Source organism: Peromyscus leucopus, chromosome 1, assembly GCF_004664715.2.
Source record: "Peromyscus leucopus breed LL Stock chromosome 1, UCI_PerLeu_2.1, whole genome shotgun sequence".
NCBI classification, from domain to species: Eukaryota; Metazoa; Chordata; class Mammalia; order Rodentia; family Cricetidae; genus Peromyscus; species Peromyscus leucopus.
Window position 1 is genome coordinate 43,925,080 of NC_051063.1, and position 24,279 is coordinate 43,949,358.

General features: G+C 41.8%; 1 protein-coding gene across 3 annotated transcripts in view; it reads left to right on the forward strand.

Moving 5' to 3' along the window:
- The first annotated feature begins 17,103 nt into the window (after positions 1-17,103).
- The window catches only part of Tnks2 (tankyrase 2), a 69,123-nt gene continuing 61,947 nt past the window's right edge, over positions 17,104-24,279 (forward strand). For 2 of the 3 annotated variants that reach the window (XM_028882878.2, XM_028882877.2), the window contains exon 1: positions 17,104-17,574. In XM_028882878.2, the coding sequence (XP_028738711.1) occupies positions 17,376-17,574 (199 nt within the window). In that variant the 5' untranslated portion in view covers positions 17,104-17,375. The remainder of the gene's footprint in view (positions 17,575-24,279) is intronic. The other variant, XM_028882876.2, reaches the window with a different exon arrangement.

Sequence of the window (24,279 nt, forward strand, 5' to 3'; positions counted from 1 at the left end):
AAGTGCTGGGTAAAGGTACATGCCACCATAGCTGGCCCGGCCAGTCTCTTCAAAAGCCTTAAATCCACATTGCAGTTTGATGATGCATTTTATTTGATGATCCTCAAACATTGGCAGAACCATTATTTCCACTAGGTGGCTGTCTTCACCAAGAAGTGTCAGAGCTGTGCTGGCTTCTGGTAATTTGAAAACTTCAACCTTACATTTTTTTTTCTTTATTAAGAAATTTTCTACTCACTCCACATACCATCCACAGATGTGTAGTCATTCCATAGACGTTCTCATACAAAGTATCAACCTGTAATTTTCTTTTTATGCCTTCACATTAGGAGGAAGGGGCAATATGTTTTTAAAAAAAAATGTACTCTCAAAAGTACTAGGAGAGACGAGTAGTTGGGGCATCTCTGGGAAAAACTAGAAACCCAGCACAATGGAAACTCCCAGGAATCTTTGAGGGTGACCCTAGCTAAGACTCTGAGCAATGGGAGACACAGAGCCTGAGCCGCCATCTCCCGTAACCAGACCAGATTTCCAATGGAGGGATCGGGACACCAACACAGCCACAAAACCTTCAGCCTACAATTTGTCCTGCCTACAAGAAGTGCTGGGGTACAGGTGGCACAGACATTGTGGGAGTGGCCAACCAATGACTGGTCCAGCTTAAGACCCATACCACAAGAGGGAGCCCACCCCTGACACTGCCTGGAGAGGCAAGACCCAGAGGAGGGACAGCCCAGAGACCTGGGATAGAACCAAACATGACGGGCAAAAAAGCAAACAAACAAGTCAATGAAATGATTCCTAATGATGTTCTGCTATACTCATAGACTGGTGCCTAGCCCAGTTATCATCAGAGAGGCTTCACCTAGCAACTGATGGAAATCCACAGCTTGAGGAATCCTGTGGAAGAGGGAGAGGAAGGATTATAGGAGCCAGGACATCAAGAACATCACAAGAAAACCCACAGAATCAACTAATCTGGGCGCATAGGAGCTCCCAGAGACCGAACCAATAACCAGGAGCCCTGCATGGGACTGACTTAGGCCCTCTGCATACATGTGACAGTTGTGTAGCTTGGTCTTCTTGTGGGACTCCTAAGAGCAGGGGCAGGGGCTGTCTCTGACCCTGTGGCCTGCTTCTGGGACCCTTTTCTCCTGCCGGGTTGCTTTGCCCAACCTTAATAGGAGAGGAGGTGCCTAGTCTCACTGCAACTTGATATACCATGGCTGGTTGATATCTGTGGGAGGTCTGCCCTTTTCTGAAGAGAAATAGAGGAGGAGGCATGGATGGGGAAGGGGGCTGGAGGAAAGGAGGAAGGAGAAACTATGGTCAAGGTAAAAAAAAAAAGTGCTTTCAAAGCAGAAAAAAGAATTTTCATATGAGACTGAAATTACTTTTAAATGTATTATTTTATTATTTATGTGTATATACATGTGCCTGCATGAGTTTACATGTTTCATGTACATGTGGATGACCTTGGAGGTCAGGAGAGCATGTCAGACCCCTGGAGCTGGACTTACAGGCAGTTACATGTAGCCATAAGTTTCTCCAGTCCCACCTGGCCCCTGTGGTTCCACACCAGCTTATAAAATAATCACTCAGAGGCTTAATATTAATTGCAAATTATATGGCCTATGGGTCAAGCTTCTTGCTAGCTGCTCTTATAACTTAACTCAACCCATTCCTATTAATCGATATGTTGCCATGTGGCTGTCGGGGTACTGGTCTGCTGGCATCTTGTTGTTCCTTCGTGGCGGGCTGGGGTCTCCTCGACTCCACTCTTCTTCCTCCTGTCTTCATTTTCAATGTACCGTCTAACCTTATCATGCCCTGCCATAGACCAATGCAGCTTTATTTATCAACCAATCAGAGCAACACATACTCACAGTGTACAGAAAGACATCCCTCAGCAGTGATAAGCCGCCTGACACAGGTGCTGAGAACTGAACCTGGATCCTCAGCAAGAATACTAAGTGCTCTGAACTTTTGAGCCACCTCTCCAGTCCCTGGAATCATTCTATCTTTCTTTCCTTTTTTTCTGTTTTAGATTTATTTATTTTATGTGCATGAGTGTTTTTCCTGCATGTATATATGTGTCCATGTGCATGTATGGTGTGCACAAAGTTCAGAAGAAGATATGAATCACCTTGTAAACCATCTCTGGGATGGTTTGTAGTGCTGGGAACCAAACCTAGGTCAACAAGTGCTCTTAACCACCATCTCGCCAGTCCCCTGGGAACTGTGAAGTGGGCGCTGAAGGGGCTGGAGAAATGGCTCAGCAGTTAAAGAGTGCTTGCTCATCTTGCATCAATGTCAGGAGGCTCCCCAACTGATTATAACTCTAGCCTCAGGGGATCTGATACCCTCTTCTGGTCTCTGTAGGCACCCACATGCACGTGTTCTACACACACACACACACACACACACACACACACACACACACTCTCACACACACAATAATAATAATTATGATAATTGTTATTATTAAATAAAATTGAAAATAAGTCTTAAAAGAAAATTAAAAAGAAAGAAATGTGAAGTATCCAGCTATCCCGCTCTTAGATAGACTCCTAAAGGACTCTAAGTCAATATACCACAAGATACTTGCACATTCATGTTTACAGTTGTACTATTCACATCATCCAAAATGTGGGCAAAGCAATGTGATTATACATGCACAATAGAATCTTATGCAGCTGAGAGAAAAATTGAAATTATGTCATTTAAAAAATGCAACTGGGGATCACATTAAGTAAAATAAGACAGACTCAGAAAAATATCACATTTTCTGTCATATATGGAACCTAAATTTATGTGTGTTATGTTTGTTTGTATGTCACAAAACTAGAAAGGGGATGAGATGAGGCAAAGAAGAGATCTTAAGGGAGATGAGAAAAAGTGAGGGTAATGGAAAGTGTTAAGTCAAAGTGGGTGACTGGGAGAAGGCAGGCAGGCAGGCAGCTGAACAGGGAGGGAGGAAAAGGGAAGGGAGTGGAGGAGGAAACAAATGAGAACAATGAGTAATCACACACACACACGTATGAAGACGCCACTGCTTTGTGTTCTCTGTGTGTGTCCTATGACAGCTAGTGTCAATTTGACAAAATTCTTTGCCACCTTGAAGGTGGGCCACTGAGGATACCTGGGGATAGGGGTTATCCTGATGACTGTTCATTAACTGAGGGGAAACTTAACTGCTGGGGTCCTTGACTATGCGAAGAGATGCGGGAGCTGAGCCACAGGCAGCATGCATTCCTTGCTCTCTGCCTCTTGACTATGGGTGCAGTGCATGCAGCTGCTTAAAAGCTCCGCTGCTGGACTCCTCTGCCATAATGAACTGACTGCACCTTGAACTGTGAGCCAAAATAGACCCTCTCTCCCTTAAGCTGTACAGATACTTTAGCAAGCTTAAGATCCAACTTTTAAAAAAATTAAAAATAGGAACTAAAGTATGAAGTTAGACCCAGGAGATCAGTGAAAAGCAGATAATATTTTAAAACTGTCTTGGAGTAATTGTTATGTTGTCAAGTCAAAAAGCACTTATTCTTAGAGCTTGAAGAGATGACCCAGCAGTTAAGAGTGTTTACTGGAGGCCTAGAGAGATGGCTCTGTGGTGGTATTGTGTTCCCCAAAATATTGTGTACTCTAATAAATTTATCTGGGGTCAGAGAACAGACAGCCACTAAATACAAAGGCTAGAAAATGGTGGCACTCACACCTTTAATCCTAGCATTCCAGAGATAGAAATCCCTCTGGATCTCTGTGAGTCAAGCCACATTGGAAATAGCCAAGCATGGAACACACCTTTAATCCAGAAAGCAGCCTTTAATCCAGGGAGTGGTGGTAGAAAGCAGAAAGATATATAAGGTGTGAGGACCAGAAACTAGATGATTTTGGCTGGTTAAGCATTCAGGCTTCTAGCAGCAGTTCAGCTGAGAGCCATTGGGATGAGGACACAGAAGCTTCCAGTCTGGGGAGATAGGACCAGCTGAGGATCCGGCGAGGTGAGATAGATGTGGCTTGTTCTGGCTCTCTGATCTACCAGCATGGACCCCAATAACTCGCCTCGGGTTTGACTTTATTAATAAGAACTTTTAAGATTCCTGCTACATGGCTCAGTGGTTAAAAATGTTTACTGATCTTGCAGAAGACAAGGGCTCAGTTCCTGGCAGCCACATGGTAACCCACAACTACCTATATCTCCAATTCCAGGAGATCCAATGCCCTCTTCTGATCTCTTTGGGCACCTGCACACACATGGTGCACATGTGTACTCAAAGTACACACATATATACATAAGATAAAATTTTTAAAGGATATATATGTCATATATATAGATATAGATATCCATACATGCACATAAGATAAAACTTTTAAAGGATATATATATATATCATACATATTTATTGTAATTTTTGAAGGTTGTATATCATGTATATATAAACTTTATTGTAATGAACTCACAAAAAAAATTATAGAACTAGATTAAGGTAGTCATTCAAAGAAACATTTCTATATGGTTAGAATGAAGTCATGGAGCTTCACTTACAGCTTTACACTTTCACTATCATTGTATAGAAATATAGGATAAATATTTCACATTGCTATATAGTTTATTGATACAAATTTAAAGTTAATTTGTTATACTGTATATATATACATATATATATTTCTACTCTTGTTTAAAGTATTATGTTTGTGTAGCTCATTTGAAATTGTAATGTATAATTAAGAAATGCAGATTATTAGTCATCTATGATAATCAAACTTATAATCATGCTAAGTTTTCTAGGCATACATAGATATAATTCAATTAGGTAGGTAATCTTCAAACACTTCAAAGACCTACAGAATATGGGATTTAAAATGTTTTAAAAACTTAGACTCTCCCAAACAATGCAAGGCAGAATCCAATCAGCTCTCTTTATAAGTTGAATTCTATCACTTTTGGGATATTTGCTGTTAATCTCTCCCAAAAAATTACTGCAAGCTCTTTGCCAAGGTTCATTTTCTGCCCATAATTTTTCAATGTCCTCCTTAGTTAAAGGTACTACAAATTCTGCTGGGTCTATTCCTGCTAATTGATAAAGTCTCAATTTTCCTTTTAAAATCAAGTCAGAGATCTTTTCCATGTAAGTTTCTAATTTTTTACTCTGTTTATTTGGTAGAAATATCCATTCCAATATAATGTCTTCCCTCTGCATGGAGAATGCTTAGAGGGTAAAATAACCAAAATGCAATCAAGCTTTGGATATACAAAATCCACATGTCCTTCCTATATTTTCTTTTCCACCAAGACCAATTCTCTCTCAGCTTCAGGTGGTAATTCTCTTGGACTATTTAAAACCTTGTCACCTTCTAAGGTTTTGAACAAATTGCTCAGTTCATCACTTTTTACCCCAACAATAGTCTGTAGATGGGAAATTGTCTCCAAATAATCTTTGAAAGTCATTAAGAGTTTGTAATCAATCTCTCCTAATTTGCACCTTTTGGGGTCTAATTTTTTTGTAAACCTATTTTATATCCTAAATAATTAATAGAATCTCCTCTTTGTATCTTTTCAGGAGCACTTTGTAATCCCCAACAAGGCAAAATTTTCTTTACTTTTTCAAACATTCTTTCTAAAATGTCTGCATTTGAATCAGCTAGTAAAATATTGTCCATGTAATGATAAATTATAGATTTAGGAAACTGTGTATGTATTACTTCCAATGGCTGTCATACAAAATATTGGCACAGGTTGGGCTATTTAACATTCCCTGTGGGAGAACCCTCCATTGATATCTCCTAACTGGCTGAGAATTATTATAAGTAGGCACCATGAAGGCAAATCTTTCTCTGTCTTTTTCTTGTAAGGGTATTGAGAAGAGACAATCTTTTAAATTGATAATCCTTTAGGTAATAAAATAGACAAAGGACAGTGGGACCAGGACCTGTCCTTAGTGCATGAGCTGACTGTTTGGAACCTGGGGCTTATGCAGGGATACTTTGCTCAGCCTGGGAGGAGGGGACTGGACCTGCCTGGACTGAATCTACCAGGTTGAACTGAATCCCCAGGGGAATCTTTCCCCTGGAGGAGATGGGAATGGGGGATGGGCTGGGGGAAGGTGGGGGCGGGCGGGGGAGGACAGGGGAATCTGTGGCTGATATGTAAAATTAAATTGAATTATAAAATAAAATTAAAAAAAGTAGGCAAAGGAATTCCAGATTGTAGAAAGCCCATTGGCTGAATTACTTTGTTAATTGCTCTTAGGACTGTTACCATTCTCCATTTACCAGATTTCTTTTTAATAACAAGTACAGGAGAATTCCAAGGGCTGGTTGACTCTTTAATCTGCTGAGCATTTAACTGCTCTTGTACCAGCTCTGTAAAGCCTGCAGTTTCTCTGTTGTTAAAGGCCATTGCTGAAACCATACAGGCCTGTCTGTTAACCATTTTAAAGAGCTGTTGGTGTCTTTGGAAGATCAGCAGTTTTTGTGCCCTGTTCTTGTACAATCTGGATGGCTAGTGACTACTTTTTAGAATAATATCTCCTAATATTTCTCTTAGAAACATGTGTTAGTTTATGATTTGTTTCTGAGGTTGGAAGAATGTTAATCTGGGTATTCCTCTGTCATAAGAGATCACAGCCCCATAAATTCATAGCTATATTAGCCACATATGACTTTAATTTTCCTCTCTGTCCTTCTGGCTCTATACATTTGAGCCATCTTGTGCTCTGTTTCACTTGAGATATGGTTCCAATCCCTAACAGCTGAACATTTATCTCTGAAGAGGCTATTTGGATGCCAAAATTCTAGTGCAATTATTGTAACATCCATACCTATGTCTATGTCTACCAACCCTTCCAAGAGAACATCATTTATTCATATTTTTAATTTTGGTCTTTGTTTATTTTTTTGCCAAAAAAAATCACCTTATGGTTTTTCCTGAATTTCCTGTTCTCTCTGCTACAGCTGTTCTATCACCTCGAGCAGCCTGGTTTATTCCAATAGGTATTTGGTTATTTAATTGCTCTGAGAAGGGGTTTCTTCTATGATGGCAGAAAAGATCTAAACTGAATTTGCTATGGGGGCCTGCATGAGGCCCCACAGGGAGTTTCCCAACAACAGAGGCAAAGTGACTGAGAGACTCTAGTCCTATAAGCTGAAAATGGATGCCCCAATGTTGCAGAGGAACTTTGGATGACTGTCCAGGCAGGCACCTGTCTCTGTCATTTCCAGAATTTTATAAATTGCTTACAATGCATTTCCTATTTTCTTAGGTAATACTATATCCTTCTGGGGTCTTTGATGTAGTTGAAGACTAGATAGTTATAATTATAATTTTCCTTGGTTATGATAAAAGATAAATTAGATATGAAACTTTAGACTCACAAATATAAGATAGAATATTTTCTTTAATTTTGCCAAATACAAATAGATTAGATATATAACTGTAATTCTTGCTTGATAACTGTTTTTTATATGTAATTTTACTATGTTAAAGTTAAAACCTTCCATTTTGATTAGACAGAAGAGGGGAGGTGCTGTGGGATGTTCTGTATGCTGTGAATATGTGTTGCTCTGATTGGTTGATAAATAAAATGCTGATTGGCCAGTAGCCAGGCAGAAAGTATAGGTGGAGCAAGCAGATGAGGAGAATTCTGGGAAGTAGAAGGTTGAGTCAGGAGTCGCCAGCCAGACACAGAGGAAGCAAGATGACAAGGCAGAACTGAGAAAAGGTACCAAGCCACATGACTAAACATAGATAAGAATTATGGGTTAATTTAAGAGTAAGAGCTAGTCAGTAATAAGCCTAAGCTAATGGCCATATAGTTCATAAATAATATAAGCCTCTGTGTGTTTGAGTCTGAGCATCTGCAGACCAGGTGGGATATGGGAAAACTTTCAACTACACTATCAATTACATTTTTATACACTTATCTACCCAAAAGAAAAAGAAAGAAAAAACACATAAGCTCTGGAGTACTGGCTCAGCAGTTAAGGGCACTGGCTGCTCTTCCAGAGGACCTGGATTTGATTTCCAGCACCCACATAGTGGTCTATAACTCCAGTTCCTGGGGTTCCAACTCCCTCTTCTGGTCTTCATGGGCACTGCATGCACATGATGCACAAACATACATGCAATCAAAACACCCATACACATAAAGTGAAAATAATTACAATTTGGGGGAATATGGTCCATTGAGGTAGGGAAGGCATGGTAGCTGTGACCAGAGGCAGCTGGTCACACTGCATCCACAGTCAGAAAGCAAAGAAAGACCAGAAAGCAGGGCCACTATATAACCTCAGGGCCACCCTCAGTGACCCACCTCCTTTCGTGAGAGTGCATCTCCTAAAGGTTCCACAACTTTCCACCACCAACACCATCCACTAGCAGGAGACTAAATGTTCTGATCCATAAGCCTATGGGGGACATTTCACATTCAAATAGCATTCTGTCCCTGGTACCTATAGCCGTATGGCTATTTAATGGCTCAAAACACATCCATTCCTAACTATAAAAAAAAAATCCCTACAGGGGGCTTTAACTGTCCTAACACTATTCAAAATTTCTAAGCCCAATCTCTTCTGAGACTCAGTGCAATTTCTTACCCATGAGCCCCTATAACACAAATTATATTACAAAGTTTCAATACACAATGCCATAAGAGTAAACATATGCTTGGGGAAAAAAAGAGTAAACATGTGGGATGTCCGTCTGTATGCTGTGAATATGTGTTGCTCTCATTGGTAACAAAAAGCTGACAGGCCAGTAGCTGGGCAAGAAGTTAGGCAAGAAAACCAAACTGAGAATGCTGGGAAGGGGAAGGGCAGAGTCAGGGAGTTGCCAGCCAGATGCAGAGGAAACAAGATGAGAATGTCCTATTGAGAAAAGGTACCAAGCCACATGGCTAAACATAGATAAAAATTATGAGTTAATTTAAATGTAAGAGCTAGTTAATAATAAGCCTGAGTTACCAGCCAAGCATTTATAAGTAATATTAAGCCTCTGAGTCAATTATTTGGAAAGCAGCTGCTGGGTATTTGGGAATAGGCAGGTGGGAGAGAAACTTCCGCCTACACATCCCTGTTCTAAAATGAAGAAATGAGACATAACAAGGAAAAGTTAGGGACAAACAAGAACAAAACCCAGCAGGGCAAACACCAACTTCTGTAGCTCTACATCCCACATCTTGGATTTGTGATAGAATCGCCTGAGTTCTAAAAGGCTGGGTGACTTCTGCCCTCCAGCTCTGCCATCTGCAGCCTCTCTCTCAGGAACAGATCACTCTGTGCCTACAGCTTTCCTCCACAGGTGACCCATGATTCACGCATCTGTATCTTCCTGGCATCTCTGTTGCAGCCTCAACTTGTCCCTTCCAATTTTATCTAAGTGGGTCTCAGGGCCTCCTTTTAGGGATTCTGACTCTGCCTTTCATGGCCACGGACACTCTCAGGAACCTTGGAGGAAGTCTCAATTGCCCTCTCAATCATGTGTCATTCATGCCTGAAGAACACCAGTGTCATAGTTCTCTTTCTGACTTGGGGCAGAGCCTCGCCCCCTTGGACCACTGCTGGAGTGGTTTCTGTATGCATCATTGGCTGAATCTTCAAGGCTGGTTTCCTCAGCTGTTTTCGAGCAGGGAACCATTATACCTGCATTCTCAGTTCAGGCTCTGTTCTTTCAAATCAATTGGAATTCTCACAAGTTGAAGGGGTCACTTACAGGAGCAGAATGACCCATCAAGCTTTGCTCACAGACTCATTTGGGCTTTTCTTACCCAAAGTTCCAAATTCTCCCAAATTCCTTCAGCCAACCAGTTCCAAAGGCCTAGCAACCACATGGTCAGGTTTATCACAGTAGGGACCCCCTCTCTTAGTTACAAATGTCTGCATTCACTAGTTACTTTTCTGGTTGCAAAACACTTGACAAGAAGCTTAAGAGAGGAAGGATCAGTTCTGGTTTAATTCAAGGGGACACAGTCCATCAAAGAGGGCATGGCAGCAGGAGAAGGAAGCAGCTGGACACATTGTATCCTATCAGGCAGCAGAGAGATCAGGACATGGGCCAGGTTATAAAACCTTAAGACCCACTTCCAGTGACCCACTTCCTCTAGTAAGCACACCCATCCCTACGAAGGTCCATGACCTTCCCAGGCAGTACCACCTGCTCCAGACCAAGTGATCAAACCTATGGGAGACATTTTACATTCAAACCACCCAGATAGCTTGAGTTTGAAGAGAACATTCTCTCACCTTTCCAATCCTTCTGTCTTATGAGCACACTTCAGTTTGCTATTGTTCCCCCTAGAGGACATAACAAGACGACATGACAGAAACAGGGACAGACCTCACGGGTTAGACTCCAAGTCTGCCAACACTTTAACTTCCTAGACTTCCTAGTATGAGGAATAAATATTTACAAAGTGATAAATCTCCAGTGTATTCTCTCCCTCTCCCTCTCTCCCTTCCTTCCTTCCACCCCTAGGGATCAAACTCAGAGCCTCACACTGGAGTGACTGCATCATAAATGGACTGATGTATTCAACTGTACTGCCCCACCCATCTCCACCATTGTCAAGTAAATAATGTAACAGTGTTGTTATGCAATCTGTTCATCTCCATACTTTTTCATCTTATAAAACTGAAATTCTATTAAATACTCCCATTTCATCCCTTCCCTAATGCCTAACAATTATTCTGTCAATTTGACCACTTTATATACCTCATGTTATGAATTAAATCATGTTCCTTCCTTATCTATGTTGAAGCCCTAATCTCTAAGTGCTTTAGAATGTGACTTTATTTAGGGAAAGGGCTTTTAAGAGATAAAGTTATTTCTTTGTTGTTTTTAGATGCCATATCATATATCCCAGGCTGGCACACAACTTGAACTTCTGAACATCTTTCCTCTACCTCCTAAGTGCTGAGACTTGGGGGCAGGTACAGTCACACTCTGCTTATTTAGTCCTAGGCGTTAAACACAGGGCTCCATGCATGCTAGGCAAACACTCTAACAACGGAGTTACTATGGTGTGACACCATTCCTAGCGAGATGTAAACACACAGACCAAAATAAGGATACTACCAAAATCAAACTTGGGGAGCCAACTAGGGAGGGTTACTTACAGGAGTATGGGTGAGAGGTCACTTACAGGAGCAGAAACAACTCAGAGACAGTTGCACCAAAAGCCCACCCCAGCATGGGTGACACCTCATGAAAGCAGCAAACCTGAAGCTCACTATACTATGTGCAGGTGGCTTAATGGGTTGGAAAGCATCTTTCAGACAGCCCCTTTAGCACGAATCCTGATTGGCCTTAATAATAAAAACCCAGAGTCAGATATCAGGGTGAAAACTGAAAGATCAGAGAAGCAGAGTAGTCAGCCATTAGAAAAACTTCTTACCTCTAGGAATTCTCAGTCTGAAAGGGGCCAAGCTCCTGTCTCCACCCACCTTAATGTTTCTCTCTCCACACAACCATATCACTTCCTGTCTCCACCTTCCTAGTGCTGGGATCAAAGGTGTGTGCCACCACTGCCTGGCTCTGCTTCTCTTTTAGACTGGATCAATCTTGTGTAGCCCAAGGTGGCCTTGAACTCACAGATACCAGTCTGCCTCTGCCTCCTAAGTGCTGGGATTAAAGGTGTGTGCCACCACTGCCTGGCCTCTATGGCTAACTAGTGGCTTAGTTCCACACTCTGTTTTTCAGGCAAGCTTTATTTGTTAAATCACAAACAAAATACCACCACATTTCCCCTTTTTTGTCTAAAATAAATGATGGTTATAACTGATAAAAGAGAAACTATATACAATAAGTAAATAACTATACACAATATATACAAACAATAATTACACTAACAATGTCTAATCCATTAACAATTGACAAATTCAGAGAAAATACTCGATTATTTATCATACTTTGGCAAGTCCAAAGTGTTGTAGCTAATTCATTTTCTATCCTAACTTGTATTACCAGCCAAAAACTATCTTTTGATGTCTCTCAAACTTATACACTTTACATCTCTTTAGTGAGTTTCTTTTCTGAATTTGTTAACAAGGAAAAACTATAACTATCTAGTCTTCAACTCCATTAGAAACCTGTGAAGGAAATAATATTTACGGAGTAAGCAGGAAGTACAAGCAAGCGACTTCCAAAAATTGTAAGAAATGACAGAAATAGCTGGCTGTTTGGACACTCACCTAAGGTTCCTCTGCAATATTAGAGCATCTATCTTCAGCCTACAGACCTAGCATATCTGATAGACTTATCTGTGAAGTAGGATTTTCTGAAGGGCTGTTCTACCTTGTCTTGGCAAAGTCTAGCAGTCATTTTCCTGTGGGTCCTGCATGTACAGTTTATATAACATATAGTCAAGCAGTCAAGGAAAAAGCAGTTTCTTACCCAAATGGCTAGCCTTGCCACATTGAAAGCAAACTCCATAAGGAATTTCTTCAATGCCCACCATCTCTGAAGTGAATTGGTGCTGCCAGGAGAAGATGTGTCTCATTGTCATGAAAAACCTTATGTTAACAAAACATTTTAAATGCCACATTCTATAGGTCTTTGAAGTATTTGAAGACCATCTATCTAAAATATATCTCTATATGATCCTGAAAACATACCTAACATATCTATAAATTTGATAGTTATAGATGGCTAACTATTAACCTATGGTTCTTGATTATCCTAAATAGTTTATATTAATAGCTTTCAAAAATTAGAACTTCACCTTATATTTTAAATGAACTACATAGGTACAATACCTTAAAGAAGAGAAGAAACATACATACAATATGTTGTAACAAAAATAACCTTAAATTTGTATCAATATATAAAAATCATTTAAATAAGTATAAAAACATATATACAGTATAACAATTTTTTTAAAATTTGTATCACTATATATCAAAATCCATGACAATGTAAAATATCTAAGATTAGTAGTTGTCTTTTTATCCTATATTTTTATATTCCCCTAAATTATAACAATCATCCATAACCCACCAAATAACCACAGACCACCCCCACCCTCCAACTCTTGTGGGTGCAGTTTTCTCCATACTGCTTCTTGCTGTTTGTGGGCAAAGGCATCACCAGGGGTCACTGAGAAAATTTTAAGATAATGACCAAGTCCTGGGAAGACCAGCAGTAAGTAACCTTTGTTGATACATATCATCTGTTAAGATTCAGGAGGTCTCCCTTGTTCAAACCTGATCCATATTATTCCTGAAGGAATTCACAGCCTCTCATCTCTTGTAGGAACAAAACTCAAAAGAATTTCTGATTTCCATTTGACAAATATATATTTTTACTTATTTTTTTAAGTTAAGGCATTCCTAAAATATCTAGATAGGTTCCATTTAGTAGTCCAGTTCACAATCCCATGTCTTTTAGCAGCTGTCTTTTGCTTTTTAACAATCAAAAAATTCAAAATCAGCATAATAACATACAGGATCCAGACTCCCTGTGTATTTCCCATCTCTATGTGGCTTGTTCTTTTTTATATTACTTTGCTTCTCTCTCTCTCTCTCTCTCTCTCTCTCTCTCTCTCTCTCTCTCTCTCTCTCTCTTGTTTTTCGAGACCGAGTTTCTTCTTGTAGTTTTGGTGCCTTTCCTGGATCTTGCTCTGTAGACCAGGTTGGCCTTGAACTCACAGAGATCCACCTGGCTGTGCCTCCTGAATGCTGGGATTAAAGGTGTGCACCACCACCACCTGGCTCAGACTGTAGCTTTAATGTCTATTTTTTTTTTAAAATAAATGTATTTGTCTGTCTGTCTATTCATTTATTTTACATCCAGGCCATAGTTTCCTCGCCCTCCTCTCCTCCCAGTCAACCCCCCTCTGCTCCCACACCCAACCCACTCCCCCTCTATTTCTGTTTAGGAAAGGGCATACGAGACAAAACAAAACATGGCATATCAAGTTGCAGTAAGACTAAGCACCTCCCAGACTAAGCCTGGGCAAGTTGACCCAGTATGAGAAGTAGGGTCTGAAAAGCCAGTAAAAGAGTCAGAGACAGCCTCTACTCCCACTGCTAGGAGTCCCACACGAGGACCAAGCTCCACAACTGTAACATATATGCATGGTCAGTCCCATGCAGGTTTCCTGGTTGTCAGTTCAGTCTCTGTGAGCCCCTATGAGCCCAGGCTAGTTGATTTTGTGAGTTTTCTTGTGGTATACTTGACCCCTCTGGCTCCTACAATCCTTTCTCCCCTCTTCTGCAGGATTCCCTGAACTCCTCTTAATGTTTGGCTGCGGGTCTACATCTCTTTCCGTCAGCTGCTAGATGAAGCCTCTGATGACATTTGGGCTAGGCACCAGTCTGGTCCCAGGAGATGACCAGTTCAGGCTAAGTATCTGTTAGTGCTAAGAGTCTTTTCTTTCTTTCTTTTTTTAAAGATTTATTTTGTTATGTATACAATGTTCTGTGTGCATATATTCCTACACCCCAGAAGAGGGCACCAGATCTCATTACAGATGGTTGTGAGCCACCATGTGGCTGCTGGGAATTGAACTCAGGACCTCTGAGCCATCTCTCCTGCCCATGCTGTCTTAACTAAGGTCCTCTTGTAGATTCCTGGGAGATTCCCTTCCACCAGGTTTTTACCTGACCCCGAAATGCCCCGTTTCAGAACTCTCTTCCTCTGTCCACCCCCCAACCTAATGGCTCATGTTCCCATCCCCACCCATCCTCAATCTACTCACAAAATCTCTTCTATTTCCACTTTCCAGGGAGATCTAGGCATTTCCTCATGAACCCTCCTTGTTACCTAGTCTCTCTGTGTCTGTGGCTTGCAGCATAGTTATCCTTTATTTTATAGCTAATATCTACTTATGAGTGAGTACAAACCATTTTTTACTTTCTAGGTCTGGGTTACCTCACTCAGAATGATTTTTTCTAGTTCTACCCATTTGCCTTCAGATTTCTTGGTGTCCTTGTTTTTAACAGCTGAGTAATATTCCATTGTGTAAATGTACTACATTTTCTTTATCCATTTTTCAGTTGAGGGATATCTAGGTTGTTTCTAGGTTCTAGTTATTACAAATAATGCTACTATGAACATAGCTGAGCAAGTGTCCTTGTGGTATGATGGACCTAAGAGTGGTATAGCTGGGTCATGTGGTAGATTGATTCCCAGTTTCCTGAGAAACCACCACACTAACTTCTAAAGTGGCTTAATCAATTAATTTTATGTTTTGGTATTTTGTCTGCATCATGTGTGTGCCTGGTACTTGTGGAGGCCAGAAGAGGGCAACAGATCCTGAGACTGGAACTATGGTTGTACACTACCATGTGGGTTGCTGGGAACTGAACCCAAGTCCTAGGAAGAGCAGTGCTCTTAACCACTGAGCCATTTCTCCAGTTCCAGTATGTTAAATTTTGTGAGGAACTCCCAAATTGTTTTCTATGAGTACACAATTTATTTATGATCTCATCAAGTGTGAAAAATGATTCTAGGGGCTGGAAAGATGGCTCAGCGGTTAAGAGCACTGGCTGCTCTTCCAGAGGTCCTGAGTTCAATTCCCAGCAACCACATGGTGGCTCACAACCGGCTATAATGAGATATGGTGCCCTCTTCTGGCCTGTAGGCATACATGCAAGCAGAACACTATATATAATATTTATGTATAATCTTTAAAAAGAAAATGTGTAATCTTTAAAGAGAAAAAAAAAGAAAAATGATTCTGATTTGTCCTATCTCACCAACATTTGTTATTTTCTGTTTGTTTGCTTTAGAGTAACCATCCTAAAATGATTTTCAACTGCATTTCTCTAGAAACCATATACAATTTTTTTTTAATGTTAGGGGTGGGTAGGAGATGGATCAGTAGGAAAAGTGTTTGCTGTGCCAGCATGATGTTGCTTAAGATACACATATTGGAAGGAAATACGTAAGCAGAAATTATTTTTAAAAACTAATGATAATTGGGAATATATTTGGCAAGTAGATGAAGAAAAATAAGACAATCATATTAGTAGTGTTCTATGTTCATGAATGTTCATTTTATTAATATGCATCAATTTAAATTTACACTAAATAGCCTAAAAACATTATAGGATAAACATATATAACAATGCTCCCATTTACTAAAATGCTCAAGAGTGTACCCTGCTTTTCTCCCACAGCAGTGAGTCAATACTCCCAAACAAAAACTGGATTTCCTGAAAAACAGGTTAAGTCAATTCACAGGGGGGAAATGCTTGTCAGCATGACAAAGGCCAGCACTTTTATGAAAGCAAAATCTATATATACCTTTCTTTCGGGTTCCTGAAACAAGATCATACCCAAAGACGGTACTACTACCTTAAACACAAAAATAAATTGTGCGCTTGTATTCTTTGATCACGGGGAGAAAAAAAAGAACTTCAGAAAACTTTCTTGATGTGCATGCTCGGTGTACCGGGACCTCGGCCACATCCGGTAACAACACTGATTTATATATAGATTCTCTAGTCAGCACTGAGCTAATAATTTACTATGGGAAATGTAGCTAATCAGAGCCACCCCCACCCGCAAGTGTTGCTTTAGAATTGAGATTAACTTTCATCGCTTTCTTGAGTTAGGGCCGTTCATCCTAACTTCTCAATAAGAGCAACGGGTCCATCTCTGAGAAGAGGCTTATTAAGAAAAACAAAAGCAGATGTGGAAGGTTAAGTGAAGAAACACTGTAAAGAAAACGGGCGAGGGAGGGAGGAGGGAGCAGGAATCTCCCAGGGGAAGGTATGGAAACAAAAATACAGAAATTTTCCACACTAAAACTTCCAAAAGAAAATGCATGCCCGGAACAAAACTTGCCAAGGTTCATTTTTTCAGTACACGAGCAATGAAACTCATCTCGGGAGGTCTATGCTTTCACAAAGAAAAAGAAAAGGCAGCCAGCCAGCCCTCCCGTTTTGGGCAGAGGCTCCGTAAAGATGGCGGTGGGTCGAAGCCCCTTCTCCTCCCGCAACCAAAGGCTCTCGCTGCACATTTCCCACAAGCCCCTCCGCGCGGCCCCGCTCGCCCAGGCCGGCCCGGCCCGGGGCGCAGCCATTGCGCACGCGCGTGCTGACGTCACGCGCGCTCCCAGGCCCCGAGCGAGCTGGCAGGAGTGGTCTCGGCTGCTTCCGCCGCCGCCGCCGCCGCCGCGTCGCTCCAGGGCTCGGCGGGCGGGTTCGCGCTGCCTCGGCCGCGGTGGGGCAGCCGGGGGTCACCGAGTCGAGCAGGGGGCGCGCGGTGGCGCGGCCATGGGACTGCGCCAGCTCTGGTGACAGCGGGGAGCCCAGCGGCCCGGGCCCTGAGCGCGTCTCCTGCGGGGGGCCTCGCCCTCCTGCTCGCGGGGCCGGGGCTCCTGCTGCCTTTGCTGGCGCTGCTGCTGGCGGCGGCGGCGGCGGCCAGGATCATGTCTGGCCGCCGCTGCGCCGGCGGGGGCGCGGCCTGCGCGAGCGCGGGGGCCGAGGCCGTGGAGCCGGCTGCCCGCGAGCTGTTCGAGGCTTGCCGCAACGGGGACGTGGAGCGAGTGAAGAGGCTGGTGACGCCCGAGAAGGTGAACAGCCGCGACACGGCGGGCAGGAAGTCCACCCCGCTCCACTTCGCCGCAGGTAAACGCCGGCCCCGCGTCGCCTCCCGCACTCCCCCACCTGCAGCTTCGGGGCTTGCAGGCCGCAAGCCACGCAGCACTGCCCTGTCTCCGACCTTTCCCCGGGACTCTCACCGTGGCCATCTCGCTCTCCCCGCCCCCTCGGGGGCTCGTGATTAGGGGTGGGGTGAGCGTGCTCTCGGGAAGTTGTTTTTATGGTATGGGTTTTTTTTGTTGTGTGTGTGTGTGTGTGTGTGTGTGTTGTTGTGTGTGTGTGGTTTGTTGGGTGTGGGGGGGATGCTTTGTTTTGTTTTACTGTATCAACAATACCTGCACCGACTTCCGGTCTTGCTACCCTAAAGGGCTTCGGCACACAAGAAAGGCTTAGTAGACCCTGTGATTTGAAAGAGTAATGATCTCAACAATTCACCCTTCTTTGCAAGTTCCACCGTAACGCTTAGCCAATCTTAAGTTCTAGCGGCCTTCGTAAACTGTGAAAATGTAATTTAGGAGTTGTTTTTATTGGGTATTGACTCATTAGAGTTAATTGGTTTAGGTATCTGGAGAGACTAAAACCGGAAATAGGCAGGTTGGGAGACTTGAGATCTACTTAGGCTGAGTGTGGGTGGCCTCTGCCACACACATGCACAAGTTGGGGTGGAAAGTGAGTGAGAGAGAGACAAGATAGGACAAGCTCTTGAGCTCGGATCTAGGATTTTAAGATTCATTTTGAGCCATCCTGAGATTTATTGTAGATAGTTTGAAATTAGTTTTAACTACTGGGTTCTCTTTATGATACCAGAGCGCTAAAGTTTGCCGAGTTATTTAAAATAGCCGGGGATGGCACCAGCTTACTGACTAAACCTTTTACGCTTCTCATGTTAAGGACACATTGTTAACTTTTTAACCTTGTGAACCTCGGGTAATCGAAAAAGGTCCTCATGGCTTGGTAACATTTGCTATTGTCTGCATCAAGATTGTTTAGCAATTCTTTTTAAAAAGAAACATTTTGAGTTCCTTTTGTTCCTTCGGGGGCAGAAGAACATGAAAAAGACTTCCTTGTTCGCAGACATTGCTTTTACAGTTTTACCAATTGTAGGTCTGTCTGTTTGCTGTGACCTGCCCCCATTTTCAAATGAATCATGTTTCCTTAATTGAGTGCCCCTTTGGGAGCCTTTCTAAGAGGTGAAAGTTTGGGAAAACCACAGTTGGGCGAACTGGGAACGCCTGTGGCACTGGGAAGAAGAGCACTGGAGCCAGATCTCTGGTAGAGTGTTGCCTTTCTTCGGCGAATTGGAATTGTCCTGCTTGACCATTTAGCCAACCTATTTGGCAAACGGTCACAACCAACTGCTCCATAATCCAAAGGGGTAATGTTACTTAGATTATGTTCACTTGATAAAAATAGCCAAGGACGATCTTAGTTGCCACCTTTCAAGAATTTGATGTATTAGTGAGTTCATGTCTGAAAATAGTAGTATTTAGAGATGTGGGTTTATGGTGTGACCTTGTTGCTCCTAGACCATCCCATCCTCAGTTCTTCCCCGATATTCCCTTCCTCCACCCCAAGGATGGAATCTAAGCCCTTGCACATGCTAAACAAGTGCTCTGCCACCGAGTGGGGTAGAGTATATCCAGTTCTTGGCCCAACATTTCAAAGCATATTTTTACATGTATTTTATATTGTTTGTCCAGGTTGAAATGGAAATTTAAATAGCATGGGGACCAACTCACCACTCATGGTTCACATGTATAGACAGTTCTAGGTTGTAAAATAATTAAGATATAAAAAGCAAATCATAAAATAATTTCTGAGGAGGCTAGGGAGGTGGCTCATTGGTAAAGTGCTTGCCTTGAAAATATGAGGACTTGAGTTCAGATCCCCAGAGCCCACATTAAAAAAAAAAACCCAGCAGCAACAACAAAAACCCATTGTTTTGATGCATGCCTATAATCCCAGCTCTAGGAGGTGGGAAAAGAAGGATCCTTGGGGCTTATTGGCCAGCCCTTAGTCACTGAGCCCCAGGGTCAATGCAAGACCCTGTCTAAAAAAGTAAGATTGGAGAGCCATGGATGGAGATGCCTGACCTGGCACACTGCACACCCATGTGGATATGCCATACACACAGAACAACAGAAATGGTTATTAAAGAATTGATATTCAATCACAGTTTTGAAAGTCCTGCATTTAAACCCTAGAAAATAAGGAGGTTTTAAAAAAATGGCTTTGTAATTTTGTGGGTTTTTTGTTGTTCAGTTGGTGGGTTGGTTGGTTGGTTTTCTTGAGACAGGGTTTCTCTATGTAACAGCCCTGACTCTCCTGGAACTCCATTTGTAGACCAAGCTGGCCTTGAACTCACAGAGATCTGTCTGCCTCTGCCCCCCTAGTTCTGGGATTAAAGGCGTGTGATACCACCAATGGCTGGTTTTGTAAATTTTTAAATCCAAATTATTAATGAGGCAGTGATTGATTCTGTTTTTCTTGGCTGGGTAATGAACTCAGTACCTTGACCCTACTAGACACATTGCTACTGCTGAGCTACTCAGTCCTATTTATTTTTAAGTAAGTATGCACACCCACATTTTGTTTGTGTGTAGTGAGTTACCGTTTTTTTTTTTGTTGTTGTTGTTATGTAAGCATACTGTTGGATGCTAGGTCTGTGGTCTATAGGTGGTGGTACTTGGTAATTGCCTGACCAAGCAGTTACTTGTGTTTGTATTTTATAGGGTTGGAGAAGCAACCTCATTTTTAAAAAAAAATTAAAATAGCCAATTAAAGTTTAGAGGTTTAATTAAGCAGGAAAGGCATGCTTTGTCAGGTGGAATGAGGGGTGTGAATGCTACAGAAAATGAAAAATGTTTTTGTCTTTCCTTGCACACAGCTCAAAAAAAAAATTCCAGCCCCCTTAAATACTTTTGGAGTATGCAGAAAAGTGTCAGTCAGTAGAGGAAAATGTAAAATGACTAAGGTTTAAGAAATTCATGTATGGGCTGGAGAGATGGCTCAGTGGTTAAGAGCACTGACTTCTCTTCCAGAGGACCCCGGTTCAATTCCCAGTACCCACATGGCAGCTCACAACTGTCTGTAACTCCGGGATCTGACACCCTCACACAGACATACATGCAGGCAAAATATCAATGCAAATAAAATTAAAATAAAAATAAATTAATTTTAAAAATCCAGGCTCGTAGATAGATGTTGGATAGGATAATACATATGCTGTGCTTGAAGAATGAAAAGTTGAAAATAAATGTGCATTCTATAGTTCTATCCACGAAATGTAACACTGTTTTGATTTGTAGTATGTTACTGGTACCCATTTTGAGCTGGTTAGATTCAGTTAGAATCATCCAATATATGAACTGCTTAGGAGGGGATTTTTTTTCCATAGGAAGAAAGAGTAAGAGCATCTAGAATTTATCATACAGGCAATAGATAGAAAGCTGGATTTCTAAAGACAAAAGAAGACTGGACCATGTTCACAATATTTGCAAGAGTCTTTAGAAAGAGTGAGTGAATATGGCTGGTGTAGCTTCAGCTACAGTAGGAGAAAGGTTACAAGGAGTTAAGTAGCCGTTTCTGTTCACCTATGGAGCTAGTTGGAAGTATCAGAACATGGGGTTGCTTGGCATCTTTCAAAGGCATACAGGATTTCTGCATAAAGTAGGCAGTTTGACTGACAGGTCATTCATTCTTTGGTATAGAAAAGTAGGATAGCAGTTGTCTCAATTCAAGTTTTTGACATGTCACCTACAAACAATATGACTTCTGTCGTTTTTATTGTTTGCCAAAACAGTACTCTTAAAAATCTCAAAAACCGGCTGGAGAGACAGCTCAGTGGTTATGAACACTAACTGCTCTTCCAGAGGACCTGGTTCAATTCCCAGCACCCACATGGCAGCTCACAACTGCCAGTTCCAGGGGACCTGACACCTTCACACAGACATACATGCAGGCAAAACACCAGTGCACATTAAATTTAAAAAAATTATTAAAAATCTCAACCAGCCAGGCGTGGTGGTGCGTGCCTTTAATCCTAGCAATTGGAGGACAGAGGCAGGTGAATCTCTGAGTTCAAGGCCAGCCTGGTCTACAGAGTGAGTTCAAGGACAGCCAGGACTTAAACAGAAAAAACAAAACAAATCTCAAAAACCTTTAATACCATTTCTTTTTTTAAAAAATTTATATTTAAGTGTATATGTATGTATGTCTGTATATGTGCATGTACCTGAGGTTAGGGCCATTCCCTGGAGCTGGAGTTCCAAGCTAAGTTCGTAAGCTACCTGATGTGGGTGCTGGGAATTGAACTTGGGTCTTCTGCAAGAACAGTACATGTTCTTAACCACTGAGCCATCTCTCCAGACCCTTTAATATTATTTCTAACATTATAATCATGAGTGATGCACTAAATGTGTCCACATTCTTTGCCTGGGACTACAATTGTACATTATTATTTTCAAGATGGGGTTTTGATTCAGGAATTAAATCTTACAACAGAAACTCCAATACTGATTAATCTGCTCAATAGTTCAGTCTTTGATTTACTCCATCCTGTAATGTGAGATCTTAGCTACAGCATTTGCCTTGACCCTTCCTGGACCTAGAGTGGAGAGCTGGCTTCAGTAACTTCTACCTTGAAGTACTCTTCTGGGTGTTCCCTTAATTCAAATTGTCAGGGTTTTATTGTCTCACAGCCTAAGATATTCTTTTCTACATTTCTTCTAGTATGGCTGGATAGTGTACCTGCTCCAAGTCAAGGTGGACAAAGCCCTCTTTTACTCCTTATTCTAAAGAAAGTTAAGATGGAGGTTGGCATTGACTCTTAAGATATGTCTACTCTTGTTCTACCTTGCCAGTGAGAACAGATTGGAAGGTAGCTGTAAAGCGATCCTCTCTCCACAAGAAATTGCTACTTATCAGAAGTACTTTGTATCATTCTTGAGAACCTAAGAATGAGGATTTCATCAGAGATTATCCCTTGAGAATTTGGAAAACATCTTTTTATTGTTGTCTATTTTATTTTATTTTTTGAGGCTAGATCATATGTAACCTTGTTGACTTATTAAACTCTTGATCCCTCTGCCTTTGCCTCTGAAATACTGAGGTTCGAGGTATGGGGTACCATGCCTGGTTATGATGCATCTTAGGTGGATATGTTTTCCCAGCAGTGGGAAGTTTATTGAAAATACCTCTGAGACTCTCTAAATAATAACCTTTAGTGCAGTGGTTCTCTTTTTTGGTTTATTTTGAGACAGGGTTTCTCTGTGTAGTTTTGGTTCCTGTCCTGGATCTCGCTCTGTAGACCAGGCTAGCCTTAAACTCACAGAGATCTGCCTGCCTCTGCCTCCCGAGTACTGGGATTAAAGACGTGCACTGGTGACCGCCGCCGCCGCCGCCACCGCCGCCGCCGCCGCCACCACCACCACCACCACCTGGCCAGTGCAGTGGTTCTCAACCTGTGGGTTGCATTTAGGGGTCAGACGACTCTTTCACGGAGGTTGCGTATCAGATATTTATTTACATTACGATTCATAACAGTAGCAAAAGTACAGTTATGAAGTAGCAATGAAAATAATTTTATGGTTGAGGGTCACCACAACATGAGGAACTGTGTTAAAGGGTCGCAGCATTAGAAAAGTTGAGGACTACTTTAGTGTTAGAATGTGGCTTCAAATGTTCAAATTTTCAGGCTCTTGATCTTGAGCAGTATAGCAAATTCCGCTTACATGTATTATAATTTTCCCATGTGTCTTTAAAAGCATGCCGACCTCAGGGCTGGAAAGATGGCTCAGAGGTTAAGAGCACTGACTGCTCTTCCAGAGGTCCTGAGTTCAATCCCAGCAACCACATGGTGGCTCACAACCACCTAATGAGATCTGGTTCCCTCTTCTGGCCTGCAGGGACGCATGCAGGTAGAATACTATATACATAATAAATAAATCTTTAAAAAAAAAAAAAAGCATGCCAATCTTTTGGAAAATCAGTCTCCAAACTGATTTTCGACACAGTGATAGCTAGGGAATCATGTTGATAGAAATCTATCATTGACAGAGACGACATCTATGTCAGTATGTGTTGTGGAATAATGGTAGCTATGTAGATCTGCTCACTCACTCCACTCATTCTAACTGTATCTCCTCGGGTAAAACTGTAGTCAGTGTCCCTTTAATTCTGGCTTCCAGCAGCCCTCTTCTCAGTGGGATTTTGCCAGGTAGTTACAACTTGACCTTCAGCTAAGTCACCAGCGCTTTGGAACAGGTATCTTCCCAATTGACACTATTTCCTGCAACAGTAGCAACTATACATCCTACTTTAGCTTTTGCTATGCTCACTAAATTCTTCTTTTAGTGAGGATTGGCCTTTATGTCCCCATCTTTATCAATGATTGTTACCAGTGAAGAAACAGGGATCCTTCTTCTAAAGGTGTGTGTATTCAATGACTTTACAGTGAAGAGCAATACTTAACTAGTTTTTCCTCATTCTCATCCTTCTTTTCTTTTACTCTCCAATTTAGGAAGCCTTTTCTCAAAGCATTTCCTCCCGATGAGTACTGAGTGGGTGAGAGAGGGACAGTGGTAAAAGACAGCGTCCCTAAAGCCGAGGAAGTGGTCACAGAGTCAGACCCAAAGGCAGTGAAATCCCTGCCTCCTTCAAACTTTCCGTCCTGGCTCTCAGGACCATTTCTAGTTTTCATTCTTAGCTTCCTTTCTCACACCCTGGTATATT